The sequence below is a fragment of the Rhinopithecus roxellana genome, chromosome 7 (assembly GCF_007565055.1).
Source record: "Rhinopithecus roxellana isolate Shanxi Qingling chromosome 7, ASM756505v1, whole genome shotgun sequence".
In the NCBI taxonomy this organism is placed as follows: domain Eukaryota; kingdom Metazoa; phylum Chordata; class Mammalia; order Primates; family Cercopithecidae; genus Rhinopithecus; species Rhinopithecus roxellana.
The window spans coordinates 52,765,995-52,792,150 of record NC_044555.1 but is presented as its reverse complement, the minus strand read 5'-3'; the positions used below and the strand labels follow the sequence as shown (position 1 = coordinate 52,792,150).

The 26,156-nt window shown below is 37.9% G+C and overlaps 1 protein-coding gene across 3 annotated transcripts in view; it reads right to left on the bottom strand.

The window, feature by feature from the left end:
- The window catches only part of EDA (ectodysplasin A), a 423,831-nt gene that overhangs the window by 66,737 nt on the left and 330,938 nt on the right, over nt 1–26,156 (bottom strand). For 2 of the 3 annotated variants that reach the window (XM_030934766.1, XM_030934767.1), the window contains exon 2: nt 24,087–24,192. In XM_030934766.1, the coding sequence (XP_030790626.1) occupies nt 24,087–24,192 (106 nt within the window). Of the gene's footprint in view, nt 1–23,738; nt 24,193–26,156 lie in introns of those variants that run through there. The other variant, XM_010361779.2, reaches the window with a different exon arrangement.

The window sequence follows — 26,156 nt, the reverse complement described above, 5'->3', positions numbered from 1 at the left end:
ACAGAGCCACTTGAGTTGTGAGTGATATAAAATCTCAGTGAAGAACATACCCTGGCTTTTTCTAAGTTTTCTCAGTAAAAAAACAGACCCTGGACTTTTCTAAGTTATAATAGAAACATTAAAAAATAGAAAGTAGAAACACTAAAAAATGAGAAATATAAGTGACAAAAGAAAAAAATAGATGAATTGGACTTTATTAAAATTAAAAACTCTGTGTTGCAAGTGAAACCAACAACAAAGTGAAAAGGCTATCCACAGAATGAGACAAAATATTGGCAAAGTACATATCTTATAAGAGATGGGATCCAGAATATATAAAGAACTTAATAATAAAAAGACAAATAATCTGCTTGAAGACTAGGCAAAATACCTAAATAGACATTTCTCTAAAGAAAATATACGAATGGCCAATAAGCACATGAAAAGATGCTTGACATCGTCAGTCATCAGGGAAATGTAAATGAAAACTACAGTGAGGTACCACTTCACACCCACTATGATATAATCAAAAAGATAAATAATAACAAGTGTTGATGAGAATATAAACAAATTAGAACCCTTATCCACTACTGGTGGGATTATAAAATGATATAGCTGCTTCGGAAAACAGTCTGGTATTTCCTCAAAAAGCTGAACACAAAGTTAACATTTGGCCCAGCAATTCCACTCCTAGGTACATACCTAAGATAAATGAAAACATATTTCCATAAAAATCTTGTACATTAATGTTCACAGTAGCATTATTCACAATATCCCAAAGCAGGAACAACCTGTGTTCATCAACTGATGAGTGGATAAAATATAGTATATTCATAAATGGAATATTATTCATCCACAAAAAGGAATGAAGTACTGATATATGCTATAACGCAGATGAACCTTGACTTATATGCTAAGGGAAGTAAGCCAGACACAAAGGACAAATATTGTATGATTCCACTTATCTGAGGGAACTAGAATAGGCAGTCATCAGAAAGTACAATAGAGGTGACCAGGGGCTGCAAGGAGGGGGGTATGGGGAGTTATTGTTTAATGGACACAGTTTCTTTTTGGAAGGATGAAAAAGTTCTGGAAATGTATAGTGGCAATGGTAGCACAACATTATGAATGTACTCAGTGCCACTGAATTGTATACTTAAAAATGGTTAAAATAGTAAATTTTATGTTATGTATATTTTACCATGATTAAAAAGGAATGAAGTATTGATATACGTTACAACTTGGATAAACCTTGAAAAAATTATGCTAAGGAAAAGAAGCCAGACACAAAATACCATGTAGTGTATGAGTCCATTGATATGAAATGCCCTGAATAGGCAAACTTATTGAGATAGAAAGCAGATTGCTGGTTGCCTATGACTGAGAGAGGGAATGGGGGAATTGAGGGCTAATACCTAAAGGATTTCTTTTTGAGGTGATGAAATTGTTCTAGAATGAATTGTGGTGATGATCGCACAAGTCTGAGAACATTCTAAAAACCACTGCATTGTATATACTAAATGGGTGGTGTATCATATGTGAATTATATCTCAAGAAAGCTGCTTTTTAAATTTTTTAAAAATTTATTTATTTATTTTTTTGAGACAGAGTCTCGCTCTGTTGCCCAGGATGGAGTGCAGTGGTGCAACCTCAGCTCACTGCAACCTCCACCTCCCGGGTTCAAGCAATTCTTGTGCCTCAGCCAACCCAAATAGCTGGGATTACAGACGTGTACCACCACGTCCAGCTAATTTCTTTCTTTCTTTTTTTTTTTTTTTTTTTTTTTTTTTAAGAGGTGGGGTTTCACCATATTGGCCAGGCTAGTCTCGAACTGCTGAACTCAAGCAATCCTCCCACCTTGGTCTCCCAAAGTGTTGGAATTACAGGCGTGCCTCACTGGACCAGGCCTGTTTAGTTATTTTAATAAAATATTGTCTTAATTTTTTAAAAGATAAAAGTGAGCTAATATAATTCTTTCAAATAAATCACATTTGTGTCTAATAGCTGGCATTTTTGACAATATTGACAAAGGCCAAAGGACCTTGTGGCCATATCCTCAAAGTACAAGGGATGCTAACAGGAAATGAATGGTCTTCTTGAATGTTGAAACTGCAAACGTAATGACATCCCACATATTTATATGGTGTTTAGTTTACAAAACACTTTCTGATATATTTCTGATGCACTGATCTTGTCAATATCCTTGTGAGGTTATCAGGATCAGTGTTAGGTCATTTCCTTCCTCTGCCCAAAAAACTGAGCTTGTAAGTCCCATAGCTAGTTAGTGTTTGAACTAGATCTGAATTCCAGATGTATTTCCAACTGAATGCTCTGTCTAATCTACTGTTCTGTTTAATAAATAAGATCACACAATACTCCATAAACAGGACACATTTTTATATAGCAAAAGAAAACTAACAATGTGAAAAATATATACATGGGCCATTAATATCCAAAACTCTTCCATGCTGTTCATTTGTGTTTCTAGCTTCAATTTATCTTTTTGTGATCTTTGAAGAAGTTTGCTGTTATGTGAACTTAATGGTTTTTAAATGAAAGCATGGATTTCATAAAATAAACCTAGGCAGGGTTTGGGGTAAATGGGTTCTAGGTAATAATTCTGTTAATAAGTATTTTCTGACCATGTAGATTTATATTACTTTGGAATTAGACCTAGACATGGTCTCTCACCTCAAGGAACTGCCAATCTAAGAGAAGGTAGAAGCAAGACAAACGAACATGTGACCAAGAAAGCAACAGACAAATACATTAGAATTGTGGAGTCAAGGGGCTCAGGTTATAAGAAAAATGATAATGGACTTCAGAGTAGATAGGATGGCTGAGAACAATGACTTAAAAAGAGTTTCAGAAAAGCCTTCATTGGAATGCCTAGTTCAAGTCTGCCATTTCCCTGAAAAAGGAGAGGAAAGAGATTCTAATCAGAATAGCAGTAAGAGAGCAGTTTGTATTTATTTTTCTCTCACAGGTCTCAGCCAGTGCAGGAACTGGGATAATATAGAATATGATTTAAAAATTCACTGGTGTGTTTCCTAAGAATATGATGTTGAACGAAGGATTCATTTCATTGAATGGAAAAGAAGGAAAAATGTCAAACTGTTTGATGTCTGTTCCAAGAAATGCATCCAAAATCTTTGAACTTGTCAATCAATAATATGAACAAAGAAAATAACTTCTGTAATTTCCATGGCACTTAGTCCAAGGCTTGAAAAAATAGCTGTTTCTATATTAATTATTTTTATAGGGCCTCAGGCAATTTGAAAAGAAAAGTTTCAAGATCTAGCACATAATCAAAATCTGACCTTTGGACTCCTTTTCCTCCCCGCTCCTCCCCCTGTCACAGCTACCTCCATTGAATTTCTTCCTAAGAACAGAGAGAAACCTACAGAGAGTAACCTATAGAGAAATAGATCCATTTTGTTTTCTCCAAATCATTACACTCCCATCAGAAGCCTGGTTCATACCCACTGAGAGAAATGATCAGGTACTTTGTTGGAAATTAATACACTGAAATAGTGATTGTTAGTTCTGGTCTTACAATATCCCATTGGGTCTCTGATATTTTCCCAAGGGGTATTAGGAAATTCTCAAAACACTAATTTTAGTTCACTTCAGCTTTTAGTATAAACATATGCCAAATGGCACTTTTTGGGGGTGAGGGGAAGAGATTTGGCCAGGAAAAAAAAATCCAAACTCCAGCTAACAATAGAGGGCTGTAACTCCAGAGGTGGGAACCACTACTTTAGTTATCTGCTTGGCACAAACATTGAGCCATGACCTTCCATTGCCTCTCTGATATCAGAAAAAATGAGAAAGAATAGGGATAACTTTGATGTTCACATTCTAATACTTTAAAAACACATATACCTAGAAAATCTTATTAATTCTTAACCGTGCCTATATTTGGGAGCTGAGATTGTGGTGTTACATTCCTTCTGTTATATCATAAATTTCTCTGATACTTAATTTTGTTTTAAAAGGAGCACGTATTACTTTTGTATTTATTAAAACTTTCAATTAAGGTTTCAGAAGCCCTGAAATAAAATAAATTAGAATTATTAAACCTAAAAAGACAAACTAAACTGATAGCTTTAAGCCTGAAAACAGCTGGCTATACACATAAAGAGCAGTGCTCTAGAATTCTTATACCACCATGACACATTTCTATGTCTGACAGAAACATAATGTGAGTCACAAATGTGAGCCACATAGGTAATTAAAAAATTTCTATTAACCATATTAAAAAAGTAAAAAGTATCAGGTGAAATTAATTTTTAATACATTTAATGTAACCCAATAAATATAAAATATTTTAATTTCAGCATGTAATCAATATAGATATGTATTAATGAGATATTTCACATTGCTTTTTTGGTACTAAGTCTTTGAAATCTATTATGAAATCTATTTTACATTTATAGCACATTCACATTGGTCTATGTGGAGCCCACTTTTGTTTATTTAGTTTTTAAAAAATTTCAACTTTTATTTTAGATTCAGGGAGCACATGTGCAGGTTTGTTATATAGGTATGTTGTGTGATGCTGAGGTTTGTAGTAAAATTGATGTCATCACCTGGTAGTGAGCATAGTACCCAAAAGGTAGTTTTTCAACCCTTGTCTTCTCCCTCCCTCCTTTCCTCCCTCCCTCCCTCCAAGTGTAGTTCCCAGTGTCTACTGTTGCCATCTTTATGTCCATATGTACCCAATGTTTAGCTCCCACTTATAAGTGAGAACATGTGGTATTTGGTTTTCTGTTTCTGTGTTAATTCACTTAGGATAATGGCCTCCAGCTGTATCCATGTACCTGTAAAGGCCATAATTTTATTCTTTTTTATAGCTGCGTTATATTCCATGGTGTATATGAACCACATTTTCTTTATCCAATCTGCCGTTGATGTGCACCTAGGTTGATTCCGTGTCTTTGCTATTGTGAAGAGTGCTGCCATGAACATATGAGTGCATACATCTTCTTGGTAGAATGGTTTATTTTCTTTTGGGTATATACCCAGTAATGGGATTGTTGGGTCAAATGGTAGTTCTATTTTTGTTCTTTGAGCAATCTCCAAACTGCTTTCCACACTGGTTGAACTAGTTTACATTCCCACCAACAGTGTATACGTGTTCCATTTTCTCAACAACCTCACTAGCATTTGTTATTTTTTGACACTTTAATAAAAGCCATTTTGACCGGTGTGAGACGATTTCTTATTGTGGTTTTGATTTGCATTTCTCTAATGATTTGTGATGCTGAACATTTTTTCATGTTTCTTGGCCACTTGTATACCTTCTTTTGAGAAGTGTCTGTTCATATATTTTGCCCATTTTTAAATGGGGTTATTTGTTTTTTGCTTGTTCAATTTGCTTGTTCTATGTTTGTATTAAATGTATTTAAGAAGCAAGTCATCTCAGACCTGTAATAAAGACAAACTTAAGTTCCTTATAGATTCTGGATATCAGACCTTTGTCAGATGTATAGTTTGCAAACATTTCCTTCCATTCTGTAGGTTGTCTCTTTGCTCTGTTGATAATTTATTTTGCTGTGCAGAAGTTTTTTAGTTTAATTAGGTCCCACGTATTCATTTTTGTTTTTGTTACAATTGTTTTTGGAACTTAGTCATACATTCTTTTCCAAAACTGATGTCCAGAATGGTGTTTCCTTGTTTTTTGTTTAGGATTCTTATAGTCTGAGGTCTTATATTTAAGTCTTTAATCAATCTTGAGTTAATTTTTGTATGTGGTGATGGGTAGGGGGTCCAGGTTCATTCTTCTGCATATTTCATTCTTTTGGACAGTCAGTTATCCCAGCACTATTACTGAATAGTGACTCCTTTCCCCATTGCTTATTTTTGTATTTATTTAGCTTTAATAAAATAATGTAATAAGCACTTATAAAACAGTCACCCAAAACAAAAGCTAGGACTTTGTTAAAAACTTACATTCGGCCGGGCGCGGTGGCTCAAGCCTGTAATGCCAGCACTTTGGGAGGCCGAGATGGGCGGATCACGAGGTCAGCAGATCGAGACCATCCTGGCTAACACGGTGAAACCCCGTCTCTACTAAAAAAATACAAAAAAACAAAAAACAAACAAAAAAAACTAGCCGGGTGAGGTGGCGGGCGCCTGTAGTCCCAGCTACTCGGGAGGCTGAGGCAGGAGAATGGTGTAAACCCGGGAGGTGGAGCTTGCAGTGAGCTGAGATCCGGCCACTGCACTCCAGCCCTGGCGACAGAGCGAGACTCTGTCTCAAAAAAACAAAACAAAACAAAACAAACAAACAAACAAAAAAAAAAACAAAAAAATTACATTCAACCGTATGTTTCCTTCTCACTCTCATCTTCCTACAATTTACCCACTCAAGTAATCTTTATCCTGAATCCTGTGTTCATTCATTTCCTCAATTTCCCTTTCATATAATTATATCATGTTTATACATATTCCTAATATATGTATATATATATATTTAAAGTTAGTTGTTTGTAACTTACAAAGGTTATTATGCTACATTTAATATTTTAGGGGTTAGGTGTTTCAGTATTAAATTAAGTTTGTCTTTATTACAGGTCCAAGATGACTTGCTTCTTAAATACGTTTAATACAAACATAGTTTTTTCTTTTTTTTTTTCTTTTTTTTTTTTTGAGACGGAGGCTCGCTCTGTCGCCCGGGCTGGAGTGCAGTGGCCGGGTCTCAGCTCACTGCAAGCTCCGCCTCCCGGGTTTACGCCATTCTCCTGCCTCAGCCTCCCGAGTAGCTGGGACTACAGGCGCCCGCCACCTCGCCCGGCTAGTTTTTTGTATTTTTTAGTAGAGACGGGGTTTCACAGTGTTAGCCAGGATGGTCTCGATCTCCTGACCTCGTGATCCGCCCATCTCGGCCTCCCAAAGTGCTGGGATTACAGGCTTGAGCCACCGCGCCCGGCAGTTTTTTCTTCTGTTGGCAAATTCAACATATGGGATTTACTTTTTATAAGCTTAACATTATATTGGTAAGATTCACTCATATTCGTAAGTGTTGTTACAGTTCATTGGTTTGGTTGCTGTTTAATATTTCATTGTATGAATATATCGTAGTTTACCCATACACTATTCTGTTGATGGGCATTTGGGTTGTTAGATTTTGCCACTGTATAAGTTTCCTGTTGTATATATGGAAGAGTTTCTTTTGAGAGAGACCTAGGAACTCACAATTCTCACCCAACTGGGACAATTAGTGAATGAGGGAGAAGGCAATGCAAGTCAGAGGGAGTTCCAATATGGATCAGAACCACGAGGAGGAGCAATGGGCAAGGAGTGGAGTTGCTTGTGAAGTCCCAAGAAACATTGTAAGTGGCAGTTGGTCCTAGTTTTACAATCTTTGTTTGCTCGACTGGACTGGACCATGTGGTGTTAGAGCTTGGAACAGTAGCAGTAGGAATAGCCGGGTTCCCATACAAATTTTGAGAATGCCAACACATTTGAGGTTGTAGTTCAGCCATCCAGAGAACGTGGGTCCTGTCTTCCCACAAGACCCCTGTCTTGTTTTTGGTGGCCAATCCCTTTCCTCTGCATTCCCTAAGCTGTCTTTCAGCACTGGGCTATGTGTGGGTATATACTGGAGGTATTGGAAAGGCAAGAGAAGAACTTGACTTTTGGTGTATATAAAAACATTCTCTGGGGGTGGGGGAAAAGATTGAAAACTCTAAAATAAGTAAGGAGTCTTCTGTTTTTCTATCCCAGACTGCATGCAAGTTCATAATTAAGAATAACCTCTAGGAGTTAGGGCTTAGCATAGCTAATTCTAATGGAAAAGAACATGAATCTGTGACTGTTAGTTGGATCAACTACAAGAGAATGATTTTGAAGGAAAAGGGGATGAGGAATTCATATAAGGTAAGGAAGGAGACAAAGCAATAGGTAGTTGGAAGGCCTAAACCAAGGGCATGGCAATGAGAGAAAGGAGAATTACATGGGTGCATAAGGAGATATAGAACTCAGATTTGCCCAGGGTTTTACATTTTAAAAATTGTTTTTTCAAATAACATTGTATTTAATCCCCATATCATCCCAGTGATGTATTACTGTTATTGCCATTTTATAGGAACTGAGGCTGAGAGATCAAGAAGCATGTTCAAAGTTTCACAGAAAATAAATGCCAGGCTTCCAACTTGAACCCCGGTCCTTAAATGCGAAACCAAAGTCAATTTTACTGCCCCAGTGACTGCAACTGTGGTATTGAAGTGTACTGCAAACATTTCATTTCTAACAAAGCCCTGAAGGTCACTAATACTTTACTTAAATAAAAACTGGAACAAATGTTATTTCTATAATAGTGTCACTCTTATTCACATTCTGATAAGTTTTCTTGAGCAAGAAGAAAAGGGGGCCTAGTTATAGCCATTGTGCTAGGAAAATCTACAGAACCCTAGGGGCCCCAGGGAGGGTGTTCTGCATGTGAATGTATCTAACTAAGCTCTGTATTATGCCAATAAATGGCGAAGAGTGCCACACTATACCTTAGCAATCAGAAAAATCATAAAAATTTGGAGATGAAGGGGAGATAAGAAATATGTGATGATAAATTACAATGTAATTTTGTTTCTTATGTTTAAATGTGAAAATGGAACATTATGTATATTACACAGTATAGCCCTTTGAAGAAGCCATTTGTGCCCAGTATCATTACTGTGGTACAGGGATAGAACTGGAAAGGGCCTGAAGGCTGCTCCCTCATGAACAAATATTTTTAACAACTTCTTCCCTTGATCTCCCAATAAGTTACCAATTATTTGCCATTATATATAACTCCTTGTGGCTTCACAGATAACTGCATTGTCTACTACCATCTCTTAAGCTCTTTCAAATATAGTTTTTGTTTTTGAAAGAAGGGTATGCTTTAGCTTTAGGCCTGCAGCATGCTTTCTTTCAATCTACAAATATTCATTAACTACTTAACTGTTTGTTTGCATTATATTAGTTGCCACGCTGAGATAGAAGGAATCTCTAACCTCTTTTGGCTTGTTACATAGCTGTGAAGATGTGAGAAGCACATGAAAAAGGCCTAGAAAATATAAATATCTTAAGGATGCATGTGGAAGAACGTAAACTAAGAAGATGAGCTATCTGGATAGAGGTTTATCAAGGCCTCTTAAAGGCTATGAAGCCTACAGCTGGATCTTGGAAGGATGAATAAGGATCAAAAGTGAGGAGGTAAAAAGGCAGTCAAGGAGGGGGACTGGCTTGAGTCAAACAAGAGGCTGTAACCAGAAATGTCTCGTGGAAAAGATTACTTACTTTGTTGCTATGGTTGCCACCCCATGGCAATGTTGCATGATATACTAAACATAACCAGGCTTTTGGTTTTCTTACAATCTCTTATTTCTTTGACATTCCCAAACCAATAAACTGTTACAAACCATTTTTCTGTATTCAACTTTTATGATAAATAATACTTCACATTTGTACATCACTTTACAGTTTGCATAGCATTTGCACAGACATCAATTCATTTTATCTTTACAGCAATCAGTGAAATGACATGGAGGCTGACTAGCTCCAAATTAGAGGACGAGTGAGTGAGGGAGCTCAGGACTTCAACCTAGATCAGGTTTGATCCAATCTTCAACATTTACTTGTACAGTTTTGATCAATAATTTATATTCATAAATAATATTGTTAAGGTCCTATAGATTCTGATATATATATATATCTGGCATCAGGAATTATTAAACTGTGTCCTGAGTCATTTTTATGTTTAGCATATTTGATTGTTATTCAATTCTTTAAAAATCCATATGAAATATTTTAGAATACATTGTATAATCTTTAAGATGGCATTTATAGAGTTGGCTTGAACACTATACCTCAGATTTCTTTCTAATTACAATGCTATATAGTTCTCACCTAATAGAATTATGCACAGTTTAACACCTTGTTTCCTTGGCTCCATATAAGGAGTTCCACAGAAATGAGTTTTCTGGGTAATTAAGGTCTACTTCATTAACAGCAAACTTTGAAACCTGATAGAAATCTTTGTAAAGTGTTTTGAGATTTCCCTGTCTTCTCATGCTAGATACAGCTGTCTATTGAGGACTAAGAATCACCATGAAGATCCCATTCTGGACCATATATTGAGATGTTCAGTATATAGGGAAGTTTGAACACCTACGTTAATGGTTCCAATGTTGAGCAGCACTTTATGTTTTTCTAGGTGTTTTAGCATTTATTATCCTTTTTGATCATCACAATCCTGTGAGATAAGCAGGATAACTTCTTTTCAACTATGAAATAGCTAAGAGATTGAGGTGCTTGAAAAAAAAAAAAAAGCATTCACATTCATTCGACTTATAACCTGAGAAATAAATGGATTGGTACTATTCTCATTTTACAGTAGATACTAATAATTACCAATTATTGAGCACATGTCATGTGCCTGCAATGGTTTAGGCATTTTACTTTATCTCTAGTCCTTATAAAATCTTATCAAAGGAAGTATCATTACTATCATTATATAATGAGAAAAGTTAGCCTGAGAGAGGTTACATGACTTGGCCAAGGCCGCAAAGCTAAAAGTAGTAGAGCTAGGATTTCTGTGATTTTAATTCCTATGCTCTTTCCTTACCCCAAGCTGTCTCAGAGAGAAACTAAGAGTCAGAAACTTCGTATTAACTGAATTTTTTCTTTCTTTCTTTTCTTTTTTGAGACAGGTCCTCACTTTGTTGCCCAAGTTCGAGTGCAGTGGTGCAGTCATAGCTCACTGCAGCCTCAAACTCCTGGGCTCAAGTGATCCTCCTGCCTCAACCTCTCAAGTAGCTGGGACTACGTGTGTGCACCACCCAGCTTGGCTAATTTTTTATTTTTTTATTTATTATTTTTTTTTTGAGACGGAGTCTGGCTCTGTCGCCCAGGCTGGAGTGCGGTGGCCGGATCTCAGCTCACTGCAAGCTCCGCCTCCCGGGTTTACGCCATTCTCCTGCCTCCGCCTCCCAAGTAGCTGGGACTACAGGCGTCCGCCTCGTCGCCCGGCTAGTTTAGTTTTTTGTATTCTTTAGTAGAGACGGAGTTTCACCGTATTAGCCAGGATAGGATGGTCTCGATCTCCTGACCTTGTGATCCGCCCGTCTCGGCCTCCCAAAGTGCTGGGATTACAGGCTTGAGCCACCGCGCCCGGCCTTTTTTTTTTTTTTTTTTTTTGAGAGGCCAATTTTTTAAAAAAAAATTTTGAGATGGGGGTCTTGCTATGTTCCCAGGCTGGTCTCAAGTTCCTGGTCTCAAGAGATCCTCCTGCCTTGGTCTCCCAAAGTACTGGGAATATGGGTGTGAGCCACCACACCTGGCCTTGTGCTTTTTTCTTTCTTATGTGTGTATTCCATCCATGTACTAGGAACTTTACTACACTAAATTTGGGCCTTGCTTCTGATAGCTTCTGGATTTTGCATACTATGCTACAGGGTGGGAAGAATGAATTAGACTCAAAATGCTGAAATGAAACTTGAAAGTAACCTCCGAGACAAAATATGTGCACCACAAATATGCCTTTCTCCTTTAAATAGGTTACAACATAAACTTATGTTTTAAAGAGTTTGGGAGATGATGTATAAAAATAACATAGTATACAAACCAGTAACTTTGTGACTCATGAAAAAAGTTTTTTTGTGTAATCTGAAATATAAAATTCCACTTTTGGAAGTATACAATTCATACTTTATAATCTGATCATTTCAACGCAGTTTATTTTTTAAAGAGATGAAATACATCTGAAATTCAAGAAGAGAATTAAATTGCTGTGTTTACAATAACTGAACATCCTCTCAAGAGATACTGTGAAGCTATCATGAGAAACACATTCTTTTTCCATTTCCTTTTAAAGAAATCATATTTCTAAACAGATTAGGATCGAAACATAGCAAATTACCAAGTCAATCTTCTTCCCACTCTTCTGGCACAATGTAAGATAATGAGGTGCTGAATTTCATCTACAAAGATGACACTACTAACTTTCTGGCAGCAGGCCAGGCCCACGACTTTTTTGCTATAGGGAGAATAGATCTGCACAAAGACTTCTTCTTTCCAGTATACCATATGACAAAGAGCATAGGTTGATTAGACCTCTGGCTTGCAGTATATAGAATTCAGCATGACTAGACCCTAAACAAGTGATTTAATGCACCAGAGTACTAGGTTCATTAAAGGAGCTACATACTGGAAGCAGTGGTAAAATGCAGCCAAGATTATAAGCCTACAGCAAAGCATCCTTGGTACTTCACCATTACAAATTAGCATTTGTAAACATGTTAATTACATAGGACCTATGTTCTCTAAGTCAGCTAAGAGTCTTACACAAGGAAGAAGGTAGGATCAATCATTGCTTCTAAATTACATCAAGGTAGTAAGTGTATTTTGCTACCTTGCACCAGATATTGGTAGAGTAGAAGATCAGAGAAATTAAAACAGCTACCAGTGTTAAGAACCATTATACATGGCTTACATTTTATATTTATTAACAAGGAAGAATTGTGCTTGCCTTGCTAACATTTATTTCTGTGTATGGAGGCTAGCGGAGAGAAATAGTGAGGTAGGGATGATGCTAAGATAATTTGGGATTGAAAGGCCACTTATTAAGTACCTGAATGGGCATTTGAAGGCCCCCTTAGGCTGTTTTGACCTCTTTTCACATTTTCTCTGCCCAACGGTTTTGGCTTTCTCTCAGCCCTTATTCCAAGCCTCATGCCAAGACGAAAGCCAGCAAACCTAGGGGATTGGTTAGCTTTGTACTTGCTGTTCCCTTTGTTAGAAATGGGTTGTCTACCTTTCTTCATCAAAGTCCCATTCACCTTCCAAAACATAACTGTCACCCAATTTCTCATATATGCATGCCTAGTATGTGCCAGCCATTATGCACTTCTCCTCAGAGATGTATTTAATGTATTTGGTTGACCATTCTGTGGTTCCCTTGTCTACGCTCCCATTGCAGTCTTATCATACCTCTATATAAGTACTTACCTATCACCTTTGTGAATTAGTTATAAGATTTTCTCTTTTCTGAAGGCTATGGGCTTCCAGAGCTTAAAAATCCCTATATTTTATGCATCTTTGTGTCCCTGTGTGTAATATAACACAGTGCCTTCCACATAATAGATGCTTAATGAATCTCTAGTTATTACTCTGTTCTCCTCCTCTCTTTTGTTTATATTTGCTGTTTTCTAATTCCTCATCTGGTTTCATCATGAACCCTTCTGCCCCAACTACTGTACTAAAACTGCTCTCACCAGCATTGCCAACAACATATTTCATACTGAATAAGGCATCCTGTTTCCACTGGGCGTGTTGAATTGGTAAGATGTAAGTCTAGAGCTTCTAGTAGCTATTTTTGTCACCTCATAGCGAGAACCTACATGAAGAATGAGGCCAATACAAAGGAAAGCAGAGCTGAGAAAGTACTGATGATATCATTTAAGCCCCAAGGTTAAGCCATGTTTTAAGCCAGCTTCATCAAGGACTTTGCAGTTCAATGAGCCAATAAATCCTCCCCCTCCTTCTTTTTAAAAATCTTAAGCCAATTTAGGCCAGCTATCTGTCACTTGTAACTGAGAGAGTCCTAATGTAGCTAATTATCTCCATATCTATATTTTCAACCCAGCTATCTCTCTTGAGCTTCAGATGCGTATCTCAGACTGCTTGCAGGTTTCTCCTCCTTGAATTTCCCACTGGTACCTGAAACTCAACCTGTCCAAAACCACACATCTTCTTCCCTTGATCATTATCTCAGTGACTAGTATAGTACCTTGTCAGAAATCTGGGTGGCTTCCTTGACTCTTCTTTTTCTCCCTTCAATCAAAACACCAAGTCCTATTTTTTCTACCTATGAACTCAATCTATCTACTTCTGTCTTTATTGCTGTTACTCTAATTCAGCCACTGTCATTCCTTTTGTGTATCATTACAGCAATCTCCTTCCTTCTTTGTCTTCATTATGCCCTCTCCAGTCCATTATTTTCTATCCACTTTAACCACTTTTTAAATTATATTCTTATAAATTACAGTTACACGTGTTATTGTAACAAATCAAACATATAGAACTACATAAAGAACCACTTAATAGTTATTCCCTTCCCATCCAACCCTCTTCTACCCAAGGTAATCGATATTCACTGTTTGATACTTCCCCTTCCCACATCTGTTCCTATGTGTGTATACATATATACACACACACACACACACACACATATATATACACCTGTACATATTTATAAAGTATTTTATATATGTTTACATATAAAATAAAAAATATATGTTAAAAACTTTCTCTATGAAAATGCGGTCATATTATACACATTACTCTGAAACTTGCATTTTTAACTCTAGCAATAGAACATGGCTACTTCAGATCCCTACATAGAACTACATAGAACTCATTCCTTTTAATAGTAATATTACTATTATTATTACATTGAATGATAATATATATAATATTCAATAGTATATCTATGTCATAGTTTATTTGACCATTTTCTTATTCATAGATATTAGAGTTATCCCTCCTTTTGGCAACAAAACACTGATATAATAAATACCTTTTATATATGACCTATATACTAGAATTCTCAAATTTTTTTTTTTTTTTGAGATCGAGTCTTGCTCTTTTGCCCAGGCTGCAGTGGTGCAATCTCGGCTCACTGCAACCTCCACCTCCCGGGTACAAGCAATTCTTCTGCCTCAGCCTCCCTAGTAGCTGGGATTACAGGCCATGCCACCACACCCAGCTAATTTTTGCATTTTAGTAGAGACGGGGTTTCACCATGTTAGCTAGGTTGGTCTTGAACTCCTGACCTCAGGTGATCCACCTGCCTCGGCCTCCCAAAGTGTTGGGATTACAGGCATGAGCCACTGCACCCAGCTGAATTCTCATTTTTGTAGGATAGATTCCCAAGACAGTGAATGCTGGATCACAGGTATCCTAATGTTTAACTTGACTAGAGAGATTAAGATCCAAAATGGTTGTAACAATTTACATTCTTTCCAGCAATATATGAGTTTTTCCACCTCCTAATTATAATAGGATGTTAATGTATTATAAAATTGTTGCTAATGTATTTAGGTAATGAGTAGAAAATGGCATATCATGCCCCTTTTATTTATTTATATTTTTTAATTGTTATTTTTTTTGAGACACAGTCTTGTACTGTCACCCAGGCTAGAGTGCAGAGGCTCAATCACAGCTCACTGCAGCCTTGAACTCCTGGGCTCAAGCGATCCTCCCACCGTAGCCTCCCATGTAGCTGGGACTACAGGTTCATGCCACCACAATTCTCTAATTAAAAAAAAATTTTTGTAGAGATGCAGTCTCACTATGTTGTCCAGACTGGTTTCAAACTCCTGGCCTCAAGTCATCCTCCCACCTTGGCCTCCCAAAGTGCTGGGATTACAGGTGTAAGCCACCATGTCCAGACTATTTTTAAAATTAAATTTTACCTGTTTGTTTTAAATTTGTAGAACATGCACATGTTCAACTAGTCAACTCCCTCCTCACCTCAGCCCCAAACACTCAGTTTTCTTCCTCAGAGCAACCATGATGACCAGTTACAGATTTATCATATTTAATGAGTTCCTAAATAATGGATATGTATTTCCAATTCTCTGCTATTATAAACAGTACAGCAAAGAATATCTTCATTGATAAATGATTTCCAGTGTGTCAGTATATCTATAAATAGAAGTGGAATTGCTGGATTGCAGTATGTGTGTTTAGCATTTGAAGATATTTGCCATATAATCTATTCTTGACATTGATCCTGTACTTCCCCATTGTCTTTAGGATAGTTTCTAAATTCCATAAAATAGATTCCAAAGCCCTGCGTGATTTGACCCCTCTTGGCCAGCTCATTTATTATCATTTTCCCTTGAGATCTTTACACTACAACCTTACAAACTTCTTTCAGTTCCTTAAATGAGCCATGCTCCCTCTTTACTCTAAGTCTTCCAACATGTATATTCTTTCTGCCTGGTGCACACTTTCCTCAAATCTTCATTTGACTAACTATAGCATCCATCAGTTTGCAGCTCAGATGTTACACTTATTAGGAGACATTCCCTGTCCTCCCAAGTCTAGATCAGGTGCCAATGTGTCCCATAGCACCCTCTGCTTACCCCATTATATGACTCACTATACTGTACTGAAATCATCCACTGTGAGTTTGATTAGGGTAGAGTCTTATCTTGTTCACTGCTGTGCCCCTAGTGTCTGGAAGGATGATCAATAAACACTGATTTAACAACTAGTTTGGTACTTAAACATTTACTGAATGAATGAGTTTTTTTAAAAAAGGAAGCTGTAGTAGTTCCTTATCTTTGAGACTGAAGAGGCCCTACAGGTCAAGGAGTAGAATCTAGAGTAAGGCAGGGTTGTGTAAGTAATACACTACAGAGTCAACAGGTGCCTTCTGACCACACATCTATATCTGCCTGTGATATTTTGAGGAGCCATACAGAAGTGAGCTAGCAGTTCACCACTCAGCCAACAGATTAACCTTCTTAGCCTTCACTTCATGAAACCATTTCCTTGCACTTAATCCTTATTGAGCATTCTCAGCGATGCTAATGAAAAGGCTCATTGACCATCCAAATTGAAACCCTTAGTATTTAATCATCTAGACATCATCTGATTGGCTAAAACTAGCCTAGCTATTATCATTATATTATAGAAGTCAGGAATAGTTAATAACAAGTTATAGAAGTCAGGAATAGTTAATAACAAGTTATATCAGAGTTGGCAGGAAACAATTCAACCATCTATTCTAGTAGTTCAACATCTTTTCTTATTCTAATATATCTGAAGGACATGATATGCTCTCATCAGTAATAGTACCTTCCTCAGTATAGTTTTCTTAATGGGTTGTAGAGTGGTCAAAATTCCCAGGAGTATGCATGCTTCAAAAAAACTCCTTATATGCTTTTGGATCTCTTACACTCCAGTTGAGAATCACTGATTCTAGTTTAACCCTTTAGAATAAACTAAGATCAGAGAAGTGAAGTAAGACTTTCCTAAGGTCATCCTGCCACTATAACTACTAATGGCACAGCTGGAATTAGAATCTAGATCTCCTGGCTTAGAGTTCATCAACTTCCCTAATATTGAGAAAAAAATAACTAGAAGGAACTTTAGAGAGACTGAGTAGACAGGAAGGACCTTTAGAGAACATCACGTCAGGTGGGCCTGTCACCTCCTTTAGGCAAGTGAGATGTTCCTCAAAGATGTCTTAACTTTATAAGCACTATTGTAGCAGGGCAGGGAGTAGGGAGGGCATGTTCACATTATACCTTTCCTGATTCTATATTGCTCATATTTGTTATAATATATGTATTATTTTTGTAATTTAAAAAATCCCATAAACATTTTAAGCATCTTAATCTTTAACCTCTATACCCAGTTCAATTTAGGCCTTACATACTAAGTACAGGAGTTTGGCAGCTATACCAATTACAGAACCTGGTACAATGTCTTACAAGTAGTTGGTTTTCTAAAAATACTTGTTAACCAAGTGTTAGTGGTGATGGCCTGTTGAGAACATTTACTGCAGGGCTAGTTCCATCAATGAAAATACAGCTTTAAAGGATATCTGGAGTATGAGCAAGCTAAGATATTTTAGCTTACTTAATGTCTTATTTGATATAAAGCCACTCTCCAGAGTATTCTGCTGTGGGCACGTAAGCTGTTGGCATCCACTACCAGCAGGCAACCTTGGGGATTCTACATCTGAAATCAACGATCCTCTTTGAGTCCACACACATGGTAAGCCTTCAAAAGCTTTACTTTTGTCCTGTGAACAAGCCCCTGAAACTCCATCAGCTCTCAAAATGATTTTACTCTCTCATTTGATAATCCACAGTAATGGCTCTCTGAAAGCATCAAATACAAGAGCAATACTAAAATGAGGGCAATTCTTAATTCTAGCTAACATTTGTACAGGCAGAAAGTCTGTTTTATTTGACATCATAGACTCTCATGTTCATCTGTATCAATTTAATAGTAGCTATGCCCCATTCCATTATTATTTTTAAAAATTGAAGTACAAAGGATATATTTCAATCTTGTTTTTCCCTCTGCTCTTTGATAATAGTAGAAAAGAATATTAAGTTTTTTGATATGTCCAAAAGTAAACTACAAGGAAGAGAAATTCCTAAGAGATACTAACAAAAAGGGTTACATATATACAGCCAGCCAGCCAGAGTGAGATAGTGCCACAGAGCAATGTGCAGATGTGATCATTTGCTGTGATGAGGTAGGCCATAGTGTGAGGCTTGGAGTCTTCTTCCTATGGGCCTGGATAGCATGCGTGAGAACAAAAATGGGCAATTTGGCTGATAGAGAGCATTTTTGAAGAAATTATAATTGTTGTCCATAAATTAGGGAAGGTGAATGCCCCAAATGCCTGGTAGACCATAGTAATATATTCATTTTCCAGAGAGAGCATAGTAATAGCACTTAATAATTTTCGAAGTATCTTTGCAGGCAGGTGCAGTGGCTCATGCCTGTAATCCCAGCACTTTGGGAGGCTGAGGAGTGTGGATCACTTGAAGTCAGGAATTCGAGATCAGCCTGGCCAACAAGGTGAAACCCTGCCTCTACTAAAATATAAAAGTTAGCCAGGTGTGGTGGCTGGTGCCTGTAATCCCAGCTACTTGGGAGGCTGAGGCAGGAGAATTGCTTGAACCCAGGAGGTGGAGACTGCAGTGAGCTGAGATTGTGCCACTGCACTCCAGCCTGGGTGACAGAGCGAGATTCCCTCTCAAAAATAAAATAAAATAAAATGAGGTACTTTTGCCGATATTAACACTTTTGATAAATACAACAACTCTATGAGGTAAGCAGGGCTAATTATCCCCATTTTAAGGACAAGAAAACTGAAGCTTAGAGGTATGTGACTTCTCCAAGATCACATGGCTGGTAAGGTGGCAGTGACATCAAGATTGGGATCAAGAAACTGCAGCTCAGTCTAGTACCTTTTCTATTACACCATGCTGCACTTTCATTCTCTTACCAGGACAGAAACATGGAAGGCAGGCGGGTGTGGAGAGATATTAAGATTTTTATTAACTCCTGAAAATGCTCCTTTCGGAAGAGAACAGATGTTTTTACAATAATATTTGTGAAATATGGAAACTACCTCCTTGGGAATTCTGGATCCATTTTACCTGATTCTAAGGCCTCATGACTTCCCAAATATGTTCTACATTTCATTCTAACTAGAAAATAAAGTTCTGTGGATTTCTGGAGTGCTGTGCAAGAGATGACCAAACAAGCCACCTGGAGCTATTATTACTTCAGAAACACATCACAAAGATAAGACACAGCAGGAAATCCTGGCACAGATTTCTAGAACTGTTGTGACTCAACACCCACAATGAAAGTATCATACTTTCTTTGAAGAACAACCACCACCAAAGGCCTCAAATAATTAGTACAAATAAACTTAAATGATCTGAAATACTTCCAGCCAACTCAAGTCAGTGAATTCAAGGAAGAAATGTAGTAAAGAAAACGAAATTCACTTCTTTTCTAAGAGTTGAAACTAACCGTGTGTTTGGGACTCCTGCTTAGCTAGCCAATGCCTTCATTTATAAAGTAATTTGAATGGAGAAACTGAGATGAGCCTAGTCATTCTTGAATGGTGAGTCAGAAAGATTGTATATACCCTGGATATTGCCACTGACTTTCTTTTTAAAAGGCAAGATAGACTATGCATATGCTATGCCTCTAATCAACTAGTTTAATAGTCTGATGAAAAGAGGAAAATAGGCTTCTGCAGCCTGATTTATTCTTGGTAAACCTATGCAGGCTCCTAAGGATCACTACATCCCTTCCTTTTCCAAGAGTTAATGAACCATTTATTAAATTTTTTTTCTCCCACAGTGATTTGTGGAGATCATTAAGCTTAATATCTATAGTTCCTAGAAAGAAAGTCTAGGCTGGGTGCAGTGGCTTATGCCTGTAATCCCAGCAGTTTGGGAGGCTGAGGTAGGCGGATCACTCAACGTCAGAAATTCGAGACCAGCCTGGCCAACATAGTGAAACCCAGTCTCTACTAAAAATACAAAAATTAGCTGGGTGTCGTGGCTGGCACCTGTAAAAAGCATTTGTTAAATGATGAATGACCAAACAAATGAAGTTGGGTCTAGACTTTCTTATTCCTTTTTGACGGAGTCTCACTCTGTTGCCTAGGCTGAAGTGCAGTGGCACGATCTTGGCTCACTGCAACCTCTGCCTCTTGGGCTCAAGCAATTCTCCCACCTCAGCCTCCGGAGTAGCTGGGACTACAAGGTGTGTGCCACAGTGACCCGTTACTTACTTACTTACTTACTTATTTATTTATTTATTTTTATGTATTTTTGGTAGAGACGGGGTTTCACCATGTTGCCCAGGCTGGTCATGAACTTCTGCCATGTTCTTAACTCTTCAAGGTAAATGACTTGTTCTTTGACACTTGTGAGGCAAACCTGAGCTTAGATAGCTAAATTTTTATTATAATACATCAAGCAATTTGTGAATTTAGAATCAACACCTGATAAGATTTAAAAAAAAATCTCTTGGCATAGATTTTTTTTGGCTTTAACTCACCCCAATATGACTTACCTATCCCATCCTACCTCTTATCTGTTCAGAGTAGTTTCCAGACTGACTTGCTTCTTCAATGAGAAGTCCTTTATTTGTACAAAAGAGAGATATCTCATTGTCATGATACACAGTGATGTATAGTGTAGACTTATATATCCACTTGGCTGTCTAATAGCTACCTCAAATTTAACAAGCCTAACTAAACTCTCCCCATATTCCTTTACACACGTCTCCCCTTTTCTTCCCCATCTCAGAAATGACAATTCTACTTGTTTAGTTCCTTAAGTCCAAAACCTTGGGGTCACTGATGCCTCTTCTCTGTCTGTCATATCTCTAATCTAATCAATCTGAAAATCCTTCAGCCATTCCTTCAAAATCTCTCTAGAATCTGACCACTTCTCCCTACCCACACTGCTTCTATCCTGGTCTAAGCCACCATCATCTCTTGCCTGGATTATGGTAATACTCTCCTAAAGATTCTTCCTGCTTGTATCCTTTCTTCCTGCATCTATTTTCAATACAGCAGCCAGAGGAATGCTGTTAAAACATACATCAGATCCTGTCATTCCTATGCTCAAAATCCTCCAGTGGTCCTCCATCTCATGCAGAATAAAAGCCAGAGTCCTTACCTTGGCCAACAAGGCTCTAGATTGGATTTTGCTTTCTGACCTCATCTCCTTCCCTCTTCCTCTTCTTACTCTGCTCCCAGCCACACTGATCTTTCTGGAACATACCAAACATTCTTCTGCTTCAGAGCCTTTGAATTTTGTTTCTTTTTTCCCCAGACATTTGCATAGCTCTTAACTTCATTTCATTCAGGTTTCTTCCCAAATGTTCCCTTATCAGAGACACCTTCCTTGATCACCTTACAGCATACCCCATCACTGTCTCTCCCTGTTGCTCGGCTATATTTTTCTTCATACCACTGGTCAAATTTAACCAACTTTATTTATTGTCTCTTTATGCTGGAAGTAAATCACTTTGAGGGCAATAGGAAATATTTATTGAGGGTCTACTAGGTGCCAAGTTTGTTTCTAGGCAGTGGGGATATTAAAAAATATCCTTATTGAATGTTTATTCAAGTATTATATAAGCTGCTGTATTTACTTAGTAAATATTTGATGAGTGTATTGAATAAATATAGTATACACTCAGCAGAGTAACAAGAATGGTTCAAAGGAAAAGGAGATTTGGATTGACTTATCACTCTTTAACTCATTGGAGCACCTGCCACATCTAAAGAAATGGTTCTCCAGACCACAAGGTGAAAAGTTGGAAATCTAATAAAATTCAAGGACCCCCAGGCATTCTCTACTCCTAACTCTAAGGGACTCTTGGATTCCTCCAAGCTATACTGATTAAAGAAAAATGCCTGGATTGCATGAGAAACTTGGCATTGGCACCAAGAGACTAGAGTCTAGTGACTGAATAGATTATCAGATCAGGAGGGAAGTAGATAAGAAGTGCTAAAAATTAATAAGAGAGGCTTTGACCTTGACCAGAGAGAAAACTGTTTTGTATCAGGACAGAATAAACATTCTAAGGAAGACCAGTATCGGAGATGTTGGTAGCCAGATTTGGACAGAGTAGTTTTGGGAAAAGGAGGAAATTACCTTCTTTAAGAGAAAACTTGGGAGGTTAGATGAAGAGGTAAATCTTAGAAGCCATAAGACTTTCCACTCAGACAGGGAGGGAAGACCACACTCACTATAGAAGGTGATATTGCTCTTACCACCTGTCTCCTCTCTTCCTTCGCAACCAGGGATTATGAAAAGTTTGATGGCTGTGGGAGCAGCCTCAAGGGAAAAGCCAAAGGTGGAGAGACTTACATGTATCAGAGGGTGAGATTATTAGGAGAGGAAAGGGACCATGCTTCTCAGCTCCCTGCTTCCACATAGCCAGAAGACTTCTAGGAAACTGGCTACAAGTAGTAGGTGAATAATGGGTAACTTTTACTTCATGGACTGCATTTCTTAGGCTTGAATTGGTCATCAAGTGTATGTAAAATGACTGCTCTAGAGAATGGTCCCAGTGGTCCAGTTCTCCATTCAAAGGCTCAATGTTGTTGCCATCTCCACTGACTAGAAAACCCTATCTTACTGCTCTGACTCTTTTTTTCTTTTTGTATTATTATGGGGTCCTTGTTCTGAGCTCTTTCTCAGATTTCAGCCAGTTATACTTCTTCTTGCCCCTACTGACAAAGTCCTGGCTTCATCTCTTTAATAGCTCCTGCCTTCTAAAACTGCTTCCATCATTGGCCCTTACTCACATCAACAAATGTCAGTTTAAAAATTTCATTTTCATCTGTATAGAGTCATATTGCTTTGTAACCCTCCAGACACATATTATTGGCAGATGTAGCCAGACACATGCTGTCTTTGAATCCAGATGCCTTTGCAGCAGCCCAGAGCTATGTATTCTACAAACCCCTGTGCCCAAAGGGGTAGCATTATGTCAATTGACAGAGTGATGCTGAAATATCAGAGCAATTCAAAGACCCTGCCCAGGAGCTAGTTCAACATTTTGTTATGCCCCACAGAATGCATTGCTAGTTAACTTAAAGCTATTACACCCAGAACAGGGATGGTTTCCATTGATACATCACTGCCTAGCTGAAGGGGCAGTCAACATCATAAACTTACATAACAAACACCAACAATGTTCCAGATAGTAGGCTAGATTCTAGGGTTATACAAAGAGAAATGAAATCTCTGCCCACAAGAAACTTATAAACTAGTTCTAGAAGGTCTAGTTCAGATTTGGGCATGGTAGTGGATACCAACATTGATAAAATTATCATTGGAATTAGCACATCATGTAAGTGCTAGCAGGGTACAACACTGTCAATTCCAAGAATAGGACCAAATCCTCCTGATGACCTTAATAGGTGCGGGACATCTCCGGGAGAGATGAAGTCCTTACAGAGGGTGATCTTGAGAGATACAAATGCTACCATGGCTCTCAGACATACTGAGAAAGGACTGAAGGTATCTGGAGTTGGAGGAGGGAGGGTCCTTGTATAGTTAGTTCTATGTTAAAGAACTGATTGTTAGGTTAGGCTGCAGAAACAGTCTATGACCTTGGGTCTATGGAGAGCATATAAGATCATAAAGCACACTTGAAAAGGTAGGTTTTTTTTTTTTTTTTTTTTTTTTTTGAGATGGAGTCTCACTCTGCCACCCAGGTTGGAGTGCAGTGGCGCAATCTCAGCTCACTGCAACCTCTACCTCCAGTGTCAAGCGATTCTCCTGCCTCAGCCTCCCAAGTAGCTGGAGCCAGGCCCGGCTAATTTTTTTTTTTTGTATTTTTAGTAGATACAGGGTTTCACCATGTTGGTCAGTCTGGTTTTGAATTCCTCACCTCAAGTGATTCGCCCCCCTGGGCCTCCCAAAGTGCTAGGATTACAGGCAAGAGTCACCGTGCCCTACTGAGAAGGTAGTTCTTAAAAGGATACTTTTACTAACAGATAATTCAGAAATGATAAAGGATCAACTGAATAGACTTACCGTCTGCTCCTTCATTGCTTTTGCTTCTTTTATTGCGGCGAACACGCCTACTTTCTTCTTCAGAGTATGGCCTTTCATCAGGGAAGAAGAAATTCAATAGGGCCATCTGTAAAAATTACAAGTACATTAGTCAAAGGTTGACCCCACTCAATCATAGCCAACATAAAAAAACAGCTTTCCATAGACAGTCTACCTGTACCTTAAGTTTGATGTGTCTAAAGCCTGAGCCCATCTTCCCCTCCACTGTACAAACCATTTTATTTTTGATACCATTATTATTCTAATCATGTAGGCATGAAATTTTGGTTAATTTCTGAATCCCATTTTTTCCACCCTGAATATCTAATAAGTAATCCATCAGGTCCCATTTTTTCATATATTTCTGGGATTCAGAGAGCCCAGCCACAAAGTTCTAATTTACCACACATACTGAGGATGCCCACTCAGAATTTGAGTTGAACAGAAAATTGAACAGAAAACCTTGAATTTGGCTGGGAGCAGTGGCTCACGCCTGTAATCCCAGCACTTTTGAAGGCCAAGGTGGTTGGATCACCTGAGGTCAGGAGTTCGAAACCAGCCTGACCAACATGGTGAAACCCCATCTCTACTAAAAATACAAAATTAGCTGGGTGTAGTGGGGGGTGTCTGTAATCCCAGTTATTGGGGAGGCTGAGGCAGGAGAATCACCTGAACCCGGGAGGCGGAGGTTGCAGTGAGCTGAGGTCACACCACTGCACTCCAGCCTGCGCAACAAGAGCAAAACTCTGTCAAAAAAAAGAAATAAGAGAGAGAGAGAGAGAGAGTGCGCGCGCGCGCGCGCGCGCGAGAGAGAGAACGAGAGAGAAAGAGAAAGAAAGAGAAAGAAAGAAAGAAAACCTTGAGTTTGCTACTCCCCATTGGACTTCATTATTACACATTCATGATTTTGCCGCATTCCTATTTATGATGTAATTTTGGTTTGTTCCCAAAATGCTGTGCATCCAATACTGAGGTTCCATTTATGTCAATGCTCTTCTGGGAGTAAGTCATGACAAAGCACACACTATTTTCTCCTCTTCTGAGATTCCTACAGCACTTGTGGTCTATAAAACTAATTTTGGTACCTGGTCCTCTACTGTCTTATAATGGTCTCATAATAAAATAATATGTTTCATATGTGAATGGGTCTGGCTTCACTAATAATCATAGCTTGAATATATACTTGCTGAATTGAATCATAATCTTTTAGCATGGGTGCTTTATTGTGGTAAAACCATGTGCTTGAGGTAAACAGTAAACACGGCAGTAGGATTGAGTGATTCTAATGCCAACTCTGCCACTTACTAGCTATATAACCTTGAACAAATTATTTAAGCTTTAGTTTTCTCATCGGCAAATAGGGATAATAATAGTACTTTGCAGATAAAACAGTTGTAGAGTTAGAACAGTACTTAGCATGTAGTATGCACTTAATAAATGTTTGCTACTACTATTATTGTTCAACTTAATCTTCAAAATAGAATGGTTAATTTGGGGCCTAAAAAAGAACAAATGAATCTACATTTGCATTCTATTATCAGTTCAAAAAATAAACAATTCCAGAGTCCTCATGTCTGCTCCATCTCTGATTAAGTGGAAAAAAATGGGTTGGACCCAAGAAAACCCTAATATTCTACACAAACTTTCTTCAAAATTCTGTGATTTACCCAATATCCTTAAAGTGTAGGATTAGCATCTTGAAGGATACATGAATGTATTAAATATAAAATTAATAAATCAATGTATAGGTAATTTCCATCTTGTCAACAGGATTGCATTTCAAAATAAACTGCCATTTTTCTCAAAAATGGTTGAACATCAATCAACAATTTCACATGGTTCAACTGAGTAGTATTTTTGAGCCACTTAAGTGGAATATAAAAATGCATTTTCTCATAAAATCAACATAATAAAGTTTGGCTAGTTTTCCTGATAAGCCCACAGAAAGTTACTTAACTCACAATATAAATAAGCTAATGTACTAATAATAGTATAAAACCAAACTGCTGTTTACAATAAAATCTCAATCATTTGCAACTCTACAAGTCATCC